Source organism: Chionomys nivalis, chromosome 25 (genome assembly GCF_950005125.1).
Source record: "Chionomys nivalis chromosome 25, mChiNiv1.1, whole genome shotgun sequence".
NCBI lineage: Eukaryota > Metazoa > Chordata > Mammalia > Rodentia > Cricetidae > Chionomys > Chionomys nivalis.
In genome coordinates this window covers 3,596,168-3,610,703 of record NC_080110.1, presented here as the reverse complement: position 1 = coordinate 3,610,703, position 14,536 = coordinate 3,596,168, and the positions used below count along the sequence as shown (strand labels likewise).

At 47.3% G+C, this 14,536-nt stretch overlaps 1 protein-coding gene across 1 annotated transcript in view; it reads left to right on the top strand.

The window, feature by feature from the left end:
* The window catches only part of Stab2 (stabilin 2), a 149,014-nt gene that overhangs the window by 89,067 nt on the left and 45,411 nt on the right, over positions 1–14,536 (top strand). The window contains exons 36-42 of the mRNA XM_057757406.1: positions 347–478; positions 4,294–4,422; positions 5,859–5,915; positions 7,481–7,573; positions 8,716–8,911; positions 11,635–11,730; positions 14,065–14,110. Coding sequence (XP_057613389.1) covers positions 347–478; positions 4,294–4,422; positions 5,859–5,915; positions 7,481–7,573; positions 8,716–8,911; positions 11,635–11,730; positions 14,065–14,110 — 749 coding nt within the window. The remainder of the gene's footprint in view (positions 1–346; positions 479–4,293; positions 4,423–5,858; positions 5,916–7,480; positions 7,574–8,715; positions 8,912–11,634; positions 11,731–14,064; positions 14,111–14,536) is intronic.

Below are 14,536 nucleotides of genomic sequence, written 5' to 3'. Positions count from 1 at the left end.
GAAATATTTGGAATCATTTTCATGTTCTTGTCACTGATATTTTCTATTTTATTTAGAAGAATATAATTTTATGATATTAATTGCTAAAGCTCTTTTTACGTTGAATTTTTGAGGCTGAAATCTTTGTAATCATTTTCAAAATCTACTCACTGCTTGGATCATGCCCTTCTAGGTGCTCTTGGCGGTCCTACCTGGAGATTCACAGCTTGCCTTATTGCCTAATACCTCTGTGCTCTGGTGTCTTGCACACGGACAAGGCACTACTTCTCTTTGCGGCCCCATGGCTCCGGCACAGTGGAGCCGAGTCTAGTCCACTGGCTGACTTCTCCTTATGTGTGTGACACAGGAGGAAGATGTTCTTCGGTACCACGTGGTCCTGGAGGAGAAGCTCCTGAAGAATGACTTGCACAATGGCATGCACCGAGAGACCATGCTGGGCTTCTCCTATTTCCTCGGCTTCTTCCTCCACAATGATCAGGTACATCTCTTTAAAAAAAAATAAAAAACTCAAGAGCATGTGTCTCAGAGACTCTCAACCCTTATCTCTTCCTTACTGGAAGAGTACCTCCAATCCTCCTAAGCCTTATCAACAAGGAAAGGTTGTTTCTGTTGAATCAGAAAGCAGTGGATAAAGGACGTGCTCAGTCTCCCATTCACAGGTCATGTGATCAGCCAAGCCCTACCAACTTCGGAGCCCAAACAGTAACAGGCACTCAGCCCAATAGAGAATCTTCAGTCTGCAAGATGGAAGGGAGGTTTGTTTCTCAAAAAAACTTCCAGGGTGTGGCACTGGCTTCAGGAATTCAGGAGTCTAGTTGTAATGGTCTGCTCTGTCCCTTTAAGAGACAAGCCACGCCCACTCCCTCCCTGCCAAGGCAAGCTGAACTTAAGCTTCCAGCCTGAATCCCTTCCTTTCCATCTCTCTCTGTCAGCTTCTGTCTCTCCCTTCTCCCCACCTCTTCCCTTCCCCTGTCTCTCTCTGTCTCTGTTCTGCCTCTTTCTCTGTTCTTCTCCCCCTTTCCCATTTTCCCCCTCATAACCCACTAAATAAATATCCAACCTCACTCTGCATGGTGTGCCTATCCATATCTCTGTCTCTTGCCAGCCGCGTGGCTCCCTACCCAGAACCAGCCACCTTTGGAGACCTGCGGCGTGGTCTTGTGGCATGCCCATCCATCTGTCTCTCCTCGTGGACTGACTGTCCCCTTGAGGTCTCTCGCCCACCACACAGCTCCCTGCCTGGGACTCGCTGCCCCTCATGGCCCACTGCAGCCACTTGGGGAACTGCACGGTCCCTGCCCGAGACTGGTTGCTCTCGGGATCCACGCCTGCTGCCTGCCGCCACTTTGGGGACCTGCAGCATCATCTCATGGTCTGCTGCCTGCTGTAACCACTTGAGGATCTGCAGCATTTTTACTTAAACCATAACACTAGTGATATACATTAAGTCCTGCAGTCAAACAAATGAACATTAATATTGCATAATCACAGGGATACATCCACCACCACAGTGGCATTCCAGTGATCACCTAACACGATACCTACATAGTTAAATGGGTAGCGTTCATAAAAAAGACTTCCTGAAACTAGTTATTATAGTTGTGATATAAAATTCTGCTCCTGTAGTTCAAATGCCACATTTTAAAACTGTATGAAAATTTAACAAGAAACAATATAATTCTAAAATAAATTATCAGAAGAAAAATTTGTTGCCTGGTCTACCAAGTGAGTTTCAGGACAGCCAGGGAAACACAGAGAAACCATCTCAAAAAAAAAAAAAATAGAGCCACTGTGGATCCAGGCATGGAGATTATGGAAACAGTCTTAGTGAAGCTTTCTGTTACTGTGATAAACGCCATGAGAGAGGGCAAGGCAGGCTCTGGAGCAGAGGCCACAGAGAAGTGCTGCTTACCAGCTTGTTGCTGGCTTGCTCAGCTGGCTTACATACCCACAGACCACCTGCCCAGGGGTAGTACCATCCACAATGGGCTGGGCTCTCCCACATCAATCATCAATCAAGAAAAGACCCTATGTATGTGCCTACAGGCCAATCCTAAAAAGGCATTTTCTTGGTTAAGATTCTTCCAAATGGCACTACCTTACATCATGTTTATATAAAAACTAGCCAGCACAGAGGCTAAGGAAGAAGGATCACAAGTTTAAGACAGTCCTAAGGTGACCCAAGTGTCATGGTTTGAATGAGAATGACCTCCATAGGCTCTTGCATTTGGATGCTTGGGCCTTGATTAATGGAACTGTTTGGGAAGGATTAGAAGGTGTGGCCTTTTTAGAATAGGTATGGCAGCAGGCTTTAAAGTTTCAAAAGTTCAGACCAGACCCAGCTTCTCCCTTCCTCCTTCCCTCCCTCCCTCTGTCTCTCTCTCTCTGTCTCTCCCTCCCTCCCTCTCTCTCTCTCTCTCTGTCTCTCTCTCAGCTACTGCCCCAGTGCCATGCCTGTCTGCTCCCTTTCGTGATGAGCGTGGACTAACTCTCCAAAACTGTAAGCCAGCCCTCCCTTAAATGCTTTATTTTATAAGAGTTGCCCTGGCTGTGGTATCTCTTCACAGCAACAGGACAGTAATTAAGACACTCAGCTACGTAGCGAGGACTTGCCAGAGGGAGATGGAGGGCAGCAGGAGAGTACAAGCACACTGTACTGGAATGAGCATTTAATGGTGCAATCTTAGAAGCAATAATATTATTTGATCCTTTAACAAGATAAAATCTTTTAAAATTTCTTCACTGATGCCATCATTGAAATAAATAAATTTGTATGTAAACCTTTAAAAAATTTTATGTAAACACCTAGCTAAATCCAGGTGCAGTGGCACATGCCTTTAATCATAACACTTGGGAAGTAAAAGCGCACACAGATCTCTGTGAGTTTGAGGCCAGCCTGGTCTACAAAGTAAGTTCCAGGACAGCCAGAGCTGTTATTCAGAGAAATCCTATTTCAGAAAACCAAAACTAACATTAAAAATAATGTTAAATTAAAAAAATTAGAGATTTTTTATAAAGAACTCTTTTACTTTCTTCATTGCTTGTAGAATAATCTAATCCCAAACATTTATCTCTCACTCCGTATCGGTGTTCAGAGTCTAGCAAATACATTTTCCTTATAAATTTATTTATTTTTTCAGAAATAGCAATGATCTTATTGACGGAAAACTTTCCTTTGTTGTTATTTTTAGTCTTTCCTCTCTATTCCGTGAGGTAGAGATGGATATTAATGCTGTTAATGGAGCTTCCGTCAGAGCTGTGACGCTCATTTTCTGTTAGCCCAGAAAGCTCCCGATCTGGAGCAGACTTCAACAATAGAGGCATTGCTTCTGCTTTCTCTGTAGCCATGGCAGCAGAGGAAAAGTGCTTTCTAATTGAGTAGGTGTGTTTATGTAAAATTTTCAACGAAACCCATAATTCCCTGCATATATCTCATGGTGGAAACGATTCAGATCCTTTAAGTGCCAGATTAAGTAGGAACACATCAGATGCTCTGCTCTCGGGTGCTCAAAAATAGCCCGACATCTTGGAGTTCTGGGAGTCTGTGCTGTCATCACTATTTGAGCCTAAATGAGTTTTCCTCACAGTTTTCTCAGTGTTCGTTGACCTTGAAACAGCAGTGTGGAGCTCAGTCCTCACATACCCCAACATCCAAACAGAGATTTCTTCACTGCCAGCAATCATATTCAGTAGTGATTTCAACAGTAAGAAGAGTTGATGATACCGTTTGATATTTTGTGAATTTTAACTTATTGAAGACTGACACATTATGCTCCATGCACTAAGTTTTCCCTCTCTCCCATCCTCATTGTCTTTTTTGCCTTGCTAGGAGTTGCTGGAGAATTAGCCACGAGCTAGAGACACCCAGAAAGGATGCATTGTGTTCCCTGTGTCTTGGTTAGGGGAGACGCCCATGCCTGTGGACCACACAGCACAGACAAGCATGTCCATAAAGCCAGCTTGTTAGCTGGCACAGCCTGGGCTCTTAAGGAGGCCAGTTTTAAACAAACATAAACCAGTTAATCTGAGAGATGGGACATATCCTGGAGATGATGCAGAGTGACATTTTCCTTTCACTAAGAGGAACGCTGAGGTTTGGGAAAGCCATTGGCACAATACCACACCGCTTCATGGGGTCAGTTGCAGGACTGTGATTCAGATTCCCCTTTTCCATGCCAGCCAAACCGGAAGATCTCCCAGACCGTTGTCATATTTTTGAGGGCCCCACTTCCTGTCTTCTGCATCTCCCTGAATACCACCTTAATAAAACCACGTCGGATTCTCTCCTTACAGCTGTTTGTAAACGACGCTCCAATAAACTACACCAACGTGGCCACAGATAAAGGAGTGATCCATGGTCTGGGGAAAGTTCTGGAAATTCAGAAGAACAGATGTGACGAAAACGACACCACCATTGTGGGAGTAAGTTATATCAAGGGCCAGTGGGGAAAATAATTGGTTACGATTTTTAAAAAACTTTTAAACGGGGCCAGGGAGATGTCTCGGTGGGTAAAGGTGCTTGCCACACGAGTCCCCAAGATCCCTATGGTGAGAGGAGCAACATGAATTCTGCAAGTTGTCCTCCATACATGTACAGCTGCACACACGTGCACACACCTATGCATGCACGCACACACACAAAATGTAATAAAAATCTTTAATAACAATCTTACTTAAGGGTTTTCTATGAGATGATCTCAATTTAACTCAAACCCCCTCCTTCATTATGACTGGAGCCATAGCTCAGAAGTAGAGCACTGGCCTCGTGTGTGTGTGTGTGTGTGTGTGTGCGGCCTGGGCTTGATCCTGAGCACTGAAGAGGCGTCTGCTCTGTGAGCGTCTCTGACGTACCAACAAAGAATGCAAGGCTGTAGATAGCAGGGACGAGCCAGGCTATCATCAATGGGACGAGCTATGCCTGGCTTGCCTGGGGAAGGGGAGGTAGATGACAGCAAGATTCTGAAGCCTCGGGTCCCCTGCAGAGGGGAACCAGGGAGAGGTCAGTGGTTCACCCGAGACAGGTACTGACTAAGGCTGGTGGGCCAGAAGACGCGCGTGGAAAGAGTGGATTCGGTGTGGGACGGATGCAGAAGAGCAAGCCGGTGGCTGCAGTCTGTGCGACAGTACCTGTCGGTGATAGGAGCAGCTGCTGGGGCTTATTAGGTATTTTACCCAGCAATCTAAACACTTTACACGTGTTAACCCACGTGATCTTCACAACACCCCTCAAAAACTAAGGACGTTGACTGTCTCCAATCTACAGATGGAAAAGGAGCCACAGGGAGGTTCTGTCACATGGTAGCAAGTGGCAGAGACGGGATTCATATCTGGGCACCCTGGCCATGGAAACAATTCACAAAGTGACGCTTCACTGTCAGGCAGGAACCAGTAGAGACACAGTGACCTTCTCTCCGTCTGGAAAGTGGCACTCAGAGGTTTCTGCCTTTCTGTCTTGTGTTCTCTGTATGTGTTATTTTGATGGCGGGTTCCAGACCTGCAGCCCCCAGCAGCACCATGTTTTGTCAAGGCAGGCTCTGTGTGTGACACATTGTCTCTTCATCTGACCCAGGTCACTAAACAAGGCTTCCAGTACATCAGTCAGTTGGTGCTAGAGAATTCAGATTTAGGTGGGCAATGTCTCTGTGTTTTAAGAGGTTATTGGATTCCTAGGACCTACTGTAGATGAAAGCGGTGTTCAGACATGCGAGACCCGGAGCCAAGAGCCCGTCCCAGAGAACACTAGGGGGGCCGAGCAGAGGTTCTAAAACCTGCCCCTCCAAACTCTTATTTGCAGCTTCATTTTGCACTGAAATTAATAACCTTGACATGACCTCTTTATCTCTATACTTCTTTCCAAGGGAATTTGTGGGAAGTGTTCCCAGGAAGCAACCTGCCCACTTGGAACAAAACCACTCGTAAGTACAGTACTTTTTTCTTATTTAAAAAAAGTTGGGGGGGGTCCTCCAGAAAAGAGAGAGTACAAATTGGAAAGCATGTGTTTTCTTCTGCCCCCTTCCCTCCCTGGGTTTATTTCTAGCTTTTTATGCACTGTGCATTTTTTTAAGGAAAGGGGTTACTTTGGCTTCCAGGTGGAGGTTCTGGCCCCCGTGGTGGGGAACTCCCAGCAGCAGGAGCCTGTGGCGGCCGGGCACACTGCTAGACCGTCCAGAATCGGGGCTGCGGTGGCTTGGGCTCTGCTCACTTCCTTTTTTTTTTTTTAATCTTTTTATTACTTTTTATTAATGAAATCTATTCTTTGGCAGTTCCTTAAGCATATATAAAATACATTCTGAAAAAAAAAAAAGAAAAAAAAATACATTCTGATTAAACCCACCCCCAGCCTCTCTTACCCGTCAGCCCACACAAGCCAGTCTCTCTTGCCCACACTCTTTTGTATCATGTCCCACTGAGTTTAACCAGGGCTGTTACTGTCGCCATGGATATGGGACTGTCCACAGAGCATGATGGGAACGTGTCTCCAGCAAGGGAGACAGAACCAAAGACAATGACTCCTCTTACCCTATCCATCAAGTAGTTTCCTTGGGAAGAGTAGGGCCCCATGGGCTCCTCCCCGATCCTTGACGGCTGACAGGCCCAATCTTGGGCAAGCCCAGTGCCGTGAGCTCATGGTTGCAATGGCTGTGTCACGCCTGGAGAATATGCTTTGGCCACCCTTCTCCCATTGGTGTGCGTCTTCATAGCCTTGAATACGGGATTGTGAGGGACTGAGGGAAATTTAATTAATAATGAAAATAGAAAGAGGCCCATAAACCACCGTGCAATCCAAGAAAGCACTTTCTACATCTTTTTATACTAACTGGTTAAGGACAGCAGCAAACTATTCTATGAGCAATGGACATCGCCATGTCCCGTAGCCGGCCTGATAGGCTCCTCCCACCTGGTTCCCTTTTATAATTGAAGTCACAACTGACCTTCCCAAAGAAACAGGTATAAACGTTAAAAAGGTAGGCACATCTTTAAATTTATTATCAATCTGTTTCTTATAGCTTCTTTTTATATAAAAGCTACTTCCACTAACAACCATGACAGAGAACGAGTCTCTGTATAATTCAGGATAAACAGCGAATACCAAGTTTCTCACTTGGTTTTAATTTGGTAGTATATATTATAAGTCTTTATGAGCAAACAATAAATCAATAAACAAAATTAAAGCTTAAGTTTAATGAATATACGGGGCTGGAAGGATATTATTATCTGGCTTTTTTAAAAAATTCCTCCAAATTTGATTTAGTCTTCTAGAAAAACATTCTTGGCGACCACTGCTTTACAGTATAACTTTGGGTTTTCCCCCTGCCCTAGAGCGGACAGCACTGGGGTTCACCTGTGTTCTTGCTTATGACGTAGCACCAAGAAGCCACAACCCACCCTTTCCAGAACATGTTAGGGAAAAAGGGTCACCCAGTTCCTCACTTAGAGGAATTGGCACGCTCTCTTCCTAACTAAAGGAGTGACTTCACAGGGCGAGACCAGGAAGTGCATCTACACCATTTACTTCATGGGGAAGAGGTCCGTCTTCCTGGGGTGCCAGCCAAAGTGCGTGAGGACCATCATCGTGAGTATGAGCGAGCCTTCTGAGTGACTTATCAGTGTAGTCATTCGTACACCAGCTTCCCAGAGTGCTTCAGCGGGGTTCTTCCCCACCTGCTCCTCATCTCCATCACTGCTGTCGTAGTGCCGGTGGCAGGAAAATGTGGGAAAGCCCGCAAATCAGAAAGTGGGTAAAAGGCCAAGCCTCAGCTGGGTTAGGAGGAAACTGGGGTGGAAGGTGAAGGAGCCAGCCCTTTTCTCACGTCATGCTTCTGCAGTGATACTTAGCTCCATTAATTAGTTAATTAAATGTAACTAGGAGACAAAGGACGTAGTCGGCAAGGGCACTCGGTCATGCAGAAAATGAAACTCCAATACCCAGGATCTCTGAATGTCACTTTGGAATGTTCTGAAAATTTCCTTATGACTTACTGTCCTGCTTCTTCCCCGGAGGATGAGCCCCCTTCTTCCATGGGCTTGTACACTGCAGAGCATGGGACTGGAGAGAGTCTTATGTCTTACTGCACTTAAGGATAAAGGCAGCAAAGGCAAACAGACCTCCAATGGGGCTTCCCTGCCTCACAAGAGGCTCTCGGAAAGTGCCAAAGCATCCACTCTTTCTGTAGATGAAGCACCATCCAGCTGAAGGGTCCCCGGTTTGGAGGTGCTGAAGGCTTGTTGGGTCCTCCCAGCCCTCCAGGCTCACCTGTGTTAGTCTTTGTTGCTTGGAGCCGCAGCCTATAGCCCGGGGCTCAGGAAGTAGGGGATATTCAGCTCTCCTGGGCAGCACCAGCTAAATGAGGCCCTGTCACAACAACAACAACAGTAATAAACTTTTAATCTGGCCCAAACTGGCTTCGTACTGGCCACCCCCTAAGTCCTAGGACGACAGGCGTGCACCACCAGCCTGGTCCCTTTGGCTTGTTCTTCCTGCCTCCCTCCTGGGCGTTCTCCATTTTCATCTCACGACTTTTGATTTTATCCTTCCCTGCCTGCGGGGCTGGCAAGCGACCTAGGACATGGTTGAGCCCCACTCCGTCCTCAGAGGACTCTGTCCCCTGTCCCTAAGAAACCCTGGAGTCTAGGAAAGAGGCAGGTCTACACGAGATCCCTGGAGTCCCCAGAGCAGAAGATAAATACCTGCACCTCCTCATCCTTCCCTTTCAGACAAAAGCGTGCTGTGCTGGCTTCTTTGGCCCACAATGCCAAGCCTGCCCCAAGAAGGATCAGAATGTGTGCTCTGGGAACGGCTTCTGTCTGGATGGTGTGAATGGCATCGGCACATGCAGATGTGAGCAGGGTTTCAATGGGACGGCCTGCGAGACCTGCATAGAGGGCAAGTACGGTGTCCACTGTGACCAAGGTGAGCATCGCCCCTGCCCAGACCCTGGCCCCCTCAGTCCTGAGACTGGGCAGCAGCGTGGGGTGGAAGAGCAGCAGCTTCAATACCCTCTGCCCAGCTTCTCCTCGGGCAGTGGCAAAGACCCAGCATTATACTGCAAAGTGTAAGACTCTGTGAGCCAGTTAGAGTAGTCTCAGGACTCGGGGAGCTAAGGCAAGAAAATGCCCTGAGTCTGAGATCAGCTTGGGCTACAGTGAGAGTCGCTGATGTTTGTTTGTTTGCTTGCTTGCTTGTTTGTAGCCTGTGCTGTTTTATTAGTGTAGAATTCCAAAACATTTCCCGTCACTGATCTGGATGTATCCACCGCCCTCCAATTGTTTGCTGACATTTCGAGCCCAACTCCATCTCTCAGTTTGCCTGTGTCTGCTAATCACCATGATCAAACTTTCTCTGTGGGCTCATTCAATAGTTAGTGGCGGGGGATGGGGGGAATGAGGACAGATTTGTCCTAATGACTCATTTAACCCCAACGGAACGTCACCTGCACTGGGGCTGCTGTACCCATCTCACAAATTAGGATATTAAGGCCAGGTACGTAAATGAGTTTCCCCAAGGTCAGCTGATGAGAAGCTGACCTCAATTCTGGATACATACCTTTCTGGACCCCAAAGCCTGCCTCTTAAATCACACTGTCCTCTTTGAGAAGGTCTCTCCTTGACCCACCACCAGCAAGCACCATGCCTTGATGCTTAATCAGTTTGCAGCAAGTCCTCCTGATTTTCCACATCCAGGGACCCCGGGGAGAACTCTGATTAGATTAGAAGATAGTTCCTCATTCCTGCCCATCCTAAGACCATCGCCTCCGCTATCGCTGCTTTCACCAGCGACCTAAGTCAGACTCAGCTAATACATAACTGGGTGGCTGAAATCTGGCCATATGTCATTGAAGTTAGACTGCTGATTTACCTTCCAGTGCTGTTTGGGAGACTTGCTTCCATTCAGGTAGAACTTCCTAACCTAGAACTGTGGGGGACTCCCTGAGCTGAATGCTTTTGGTGAGCAGTGGCGTTCACAGCTTTCACCAAGTTTGTATTTTTTTGTTTGTGTATTTTGTTTTGTTTTGTTTTTTCGAGACAGGGTTTCTCTGTGGTTTTGGAGCCTGTCCTGGAACTAGCTCTTGTAGACCAGGCTGGTCTCGAACTCACAGAGATCTGCCTGCCTCTGCCTCCCAAGTTCTGGGATTAAAGGCGTGAGCCACCACCGCCCGGCTGCTTGTGTATTCTTTTACAACCTCCTAAACACATATCTATCATATTCTTTCATCAAGGTTCCCACCATTATCGTCTGTCTTCCCCTGCCCTTCTCACTGAACCCCTCTTCTTCCCAAGCCCCCCTCCTATTCTCATGTCTTTTTTTTTTTTATGAACCACTGCATCTAATTAGGGTTGACTGTGTGAGATTGGGTCAGTGGTAATTTACTTGAGCAAGGTCAGTGTGCCAATGGCTACCCTATGCTCCCGCCGTAACCTTTAACTCCCTTGGAAGGAGTGGGGCTTTACAAACTCCTGTCATCCCTGGGTGTTGATAAGCCCAGTGTCACATAGGTCTAGTGGGGGCAGCAGTGGCTGAACCATGAACTATAACGATGCCAATCTGAGTTAATGGGCGCAGAACAGCCGCATCGTGTCCAGACGACAGTGATCACAGCACTCCTTCCCGCTATGTCCTTCCCACCCCCTCTTCCATGCTGTGCCCTGAGTCTGGAGGCATCTTAGCTGCTTTTCAATGGCTGTGATAAAACGCCATGGCAAAGACAACTTACGAAAGAAAGTGTCTAATGTGGGGGCTCATGGTTCCAGAGGGTCATGACTATCATGTAAGGGAGCATGGCGGCACGCAGGCAGGTATGGCATTGGAGCATAGCCAAAAGCATGAGGCAGAGAGGGAGCTATCTGGGAACAGTATGGGATCTTGGAACCCCAAAGACCATCCCCAGTGATGTGCCTTCAACAAGTCCACACCTCCTCCAGCAAGGCCACACCTCCTCCAACAAGGCCCCACTTCCCTAAGCCTCCCGAAACAGTCCCACCAACTAGGGACCAAGCGTTCAAATATATGAGCCTATGAGAGCCAATCTTATTCAGACCACCACAGGTGCGATATATAAACGTGCTGATCAGAACTGAACATTCAACAGTCACCTGTTCTCAGCACGTTAACCAATCATGAGCCTCTGCATTAACCAGTTAACTACTTCCCACTGTAAATAAATAAATAAATGCCTTTCTGACCAGGACCTAGAGAAACACTAATTCACAAGCATGCACATAAATGTTTAGTGGGTGCTTTGACGCTATGTCCATTCAGCGAAACAACATAATAAGCCCCCTCTAGAACCATTGTCTTCCCAGCTCCTGAGTTTGGCCAGGTTTGCAATACCATGTCTGAGCTTCTCTTGTGGAACAGGCCTAAGATCCAGTAAGAAATGTGCTGGTTTCTCCTTTAACAGTGGACATTATTGCACTAGTGGTCATATCTTGCCTGGAGTGACAAAAACCTACAGAGTTTGGGGAACCTTTGGAGCCTCCGTGACCAACAGCTCACAAGGAAGTACCCCACGCCTGGCACTGGAGTTTTTGTTTAACACCCTTGGCTTTTAAACTGGCTTACTGGGTGCAGAGAAGTACACCCCGTAAACGGTAAAGGGAATGTTGACCATGAGTCTGGTCATGTTTTCTACTTAGCGTGCTCCTGTGTCCATGGGCGGTGTAACCAAGGACCCTCAGGAGACGGCTCCTGCGACTGTGATGTCGGCTGGCGAGGCGTGCACTGCGACATCGGTAAGAGTGTGTCCTCCGCCGCGCTCTGTCCTCTGCCTGCCTCTCAGAAGAAACCTGTGTTCCTTTCTAAAGTAGAAACGGCACCATTAGTGCTGATGCCCAAAGCTGGAAACCCCTCTTAGTGACACCCTGTGTGACTTAGTGCAGAGCCGTATGTGTGCAGGTCCAGACGACATATTTTATAACCTCCTTTCTCACTCCACAAGCACATCGGGCATTTTCCTCTGTGTGGACGCACTGGGATCAGTGCCAATAATAATGCTACTAGAAACCCAATTGTTGTGTGCTTGTTCGCCACAGTGCAGACAAGACCTCACACCTGACAGGTCAGCCGTCTAGCCCTGAGCTGCATCCCCTCCCTAGCTGCACTTTCTAAAACTAATCCTGCTCATAAACAGTGTCACAAGGAGCATCTTTTATATACCTCCGCCCACATTTGCCTTGTTAATTCATGTGATCAGCTCCGAGGTGGCTGTCTGACAGGAGCTGGTGTTCTCAGGGAGGGTTTAGCTGCTCATTGCCAAATAGTCCAGTAGCAATGTATCACTCTCCCAACTTTAGGGTCTGATGGAGAGCACATCGGCTCCAGTCTCCAGTCTCCCATTGCAGTGAGGTTTTAGTTGTACCCCAGGGGACAGTGACGATAGGCAGTGAATGACTTCAAAGAGACAAGAGATCTGATTATGTTTAGAGATCCAAAAGATTGCAGGATGTGAGAACAGAGGCAAAGAGGCGAACTGAATGAGAAGAATAATGGGGCATGCAAGAGCCAGCTCACTAAAAGTTAGTTACATTGGCTTCCCAACTCAAGCTATTCAGGAGCCATTGAAGAGTTTTAAACATGGCTGCAGTGATATCTTATTTGTATATAAGAGAAATCAACCAGGCAGCAGATTAAAGAAAATGACCCTGGGAGCCAGCATCAGAGGCCTTGTTGTCCCTTCTGAGACAGGAACTAGAAAGAAGGTCACAAGTGCCCACCAGTCCTGCGAGGGCTCCAGTGACATGGCTTGTCTGAGGGACTGTCATTGCAAAGCTCCAGGAGAAGGCAGAACTATAAAAACACCACAGTGGGGAATCTGAAGGATTGCAGACTGGGGGGACATCCCAGAGCAGGCATCAGATGTTGGGGTGCAGAATCAGGATGCAGTCTGGAAGAGGGTACATGGGGGGATCACATAAGCAGGAAGACATTCCAAGAAAACCACTAGAATAAATGCAATGCTTTCCCCTCTCTTTAAGCTTCTCAGAGTGCAGTGCATGAAAAACCAAGCTCATTTAAAAGGACAGGGAAGAGCCTAGAAGCTACGGCAACTTTCCAGGAGACAATCCCTGTAATGGTGTAATTCCTAAATAAGGCAGCAGCAGGGCTTTGATGTGGACAATGCCCTGGGGGTCAAATGGAGCAGAGACTGGTGGATGCAGGATGCTGAGGGTGGTGCCCTGGGGGTCAAATGGAGCAGAGACTGGTGGATGCAGGATGCTGAGGGTGGTGCCCAGACCATGACTCAGGCAGCACATGGACGGTGGTCAATTAGGGAAGAGGACAGATAGACCACCCAGCCTAGGAGCCACCTTTTCTCTTTCATGTCCACCCTGCACTAACATCATCTCTGAATATTCTGTTATCCACAACTCTGGAATCTCTCTTCTACCTGCCCCCGTCCCCAGAAGGCTTGTGATCTAGCTTTCCATCCTAGGTCCCATCCCTCTCCTTTCTATCCTCCACATAACTGCAAGAAAGAACTTTCCAGAACATACACAAAACAGGTAACGTTTCTCAGCGCACTCTACCCCCAGGACTTCTTGATAACTTGCTTTGGCTTTTCATCACCTACAATACAAGATTCAGAGTCCCCACCAGGAGCATTCGAAGGCCAGGCACCAGCCAGCATCTAGCTGGTTAGTGAGTATTAGTGCCTACCCCGGCCAGAGTTAGCATCCATCTGAGAGACACCCTATCATAGTGTAAATTACCTTCAGGGTTATCTCTGGGCTCCCTGGAGCCAACATGAAAAGTGTTTACACAGTGGCAAGGATTTACATAGTTAAAAGTCAGTTCAAGGAACTCAGTCTTTTCCTACTACTATGGACTAAAGCAAGAACTCACAAACAGGGCTGGAGAGATGGCTCAGTGGTTAAGAGCATTGCCTGCTCTTCCAAAGGTCCTGAGTTCAATTCCCGGCAACCACATGGTGGCTCACAACCATCTGTAATGAGGTCTGGTGCCCTCTTATGGCCTGCAGGAATACACGCAGACAGAATATTGTATACAAAATGAATAAATAAATACTTTTTAAAAAGAATTCACAAACAATTGGTCTTCTTTTTCAGAGATCACGAAAGACGATTGCAATGGGACCTGCCATACCAGTGCCAAGTAGGTATCCTCTGACCTCTAGAGACAATACAAACTCAGTAGTTCTCACCTCAGGCCCTATCCTTGAACAGAATGTAGGATCCATCTAAGGAAGAAACTGGATGTCTCTGAAGAAACCACCACGAGTTGGCCAGATCCAGCATGTTCCATGAGCAGCCACTGACTTACCTAGCACACTGACAAGAATGCCAGTTGTCACCCAGCCCATGCCACAAGGGCTCTTTCAAAGAGAGGGCATCACTTGCAGTAAACTGTCCCAGTCCATGGCCTAATGCCGCTTCCTATGGGCACATAAGCCTAGTAGCTGGGGTTAGACCAGAACCCACAGTCGCCTGACCTGGAGCCAATCCTTTACTTCCTCCCTGCCTCAGTGTCTTCCCTCACAAATGGCTCTAACAATCACACTGCCTTTCAGGGGCTGTTGTG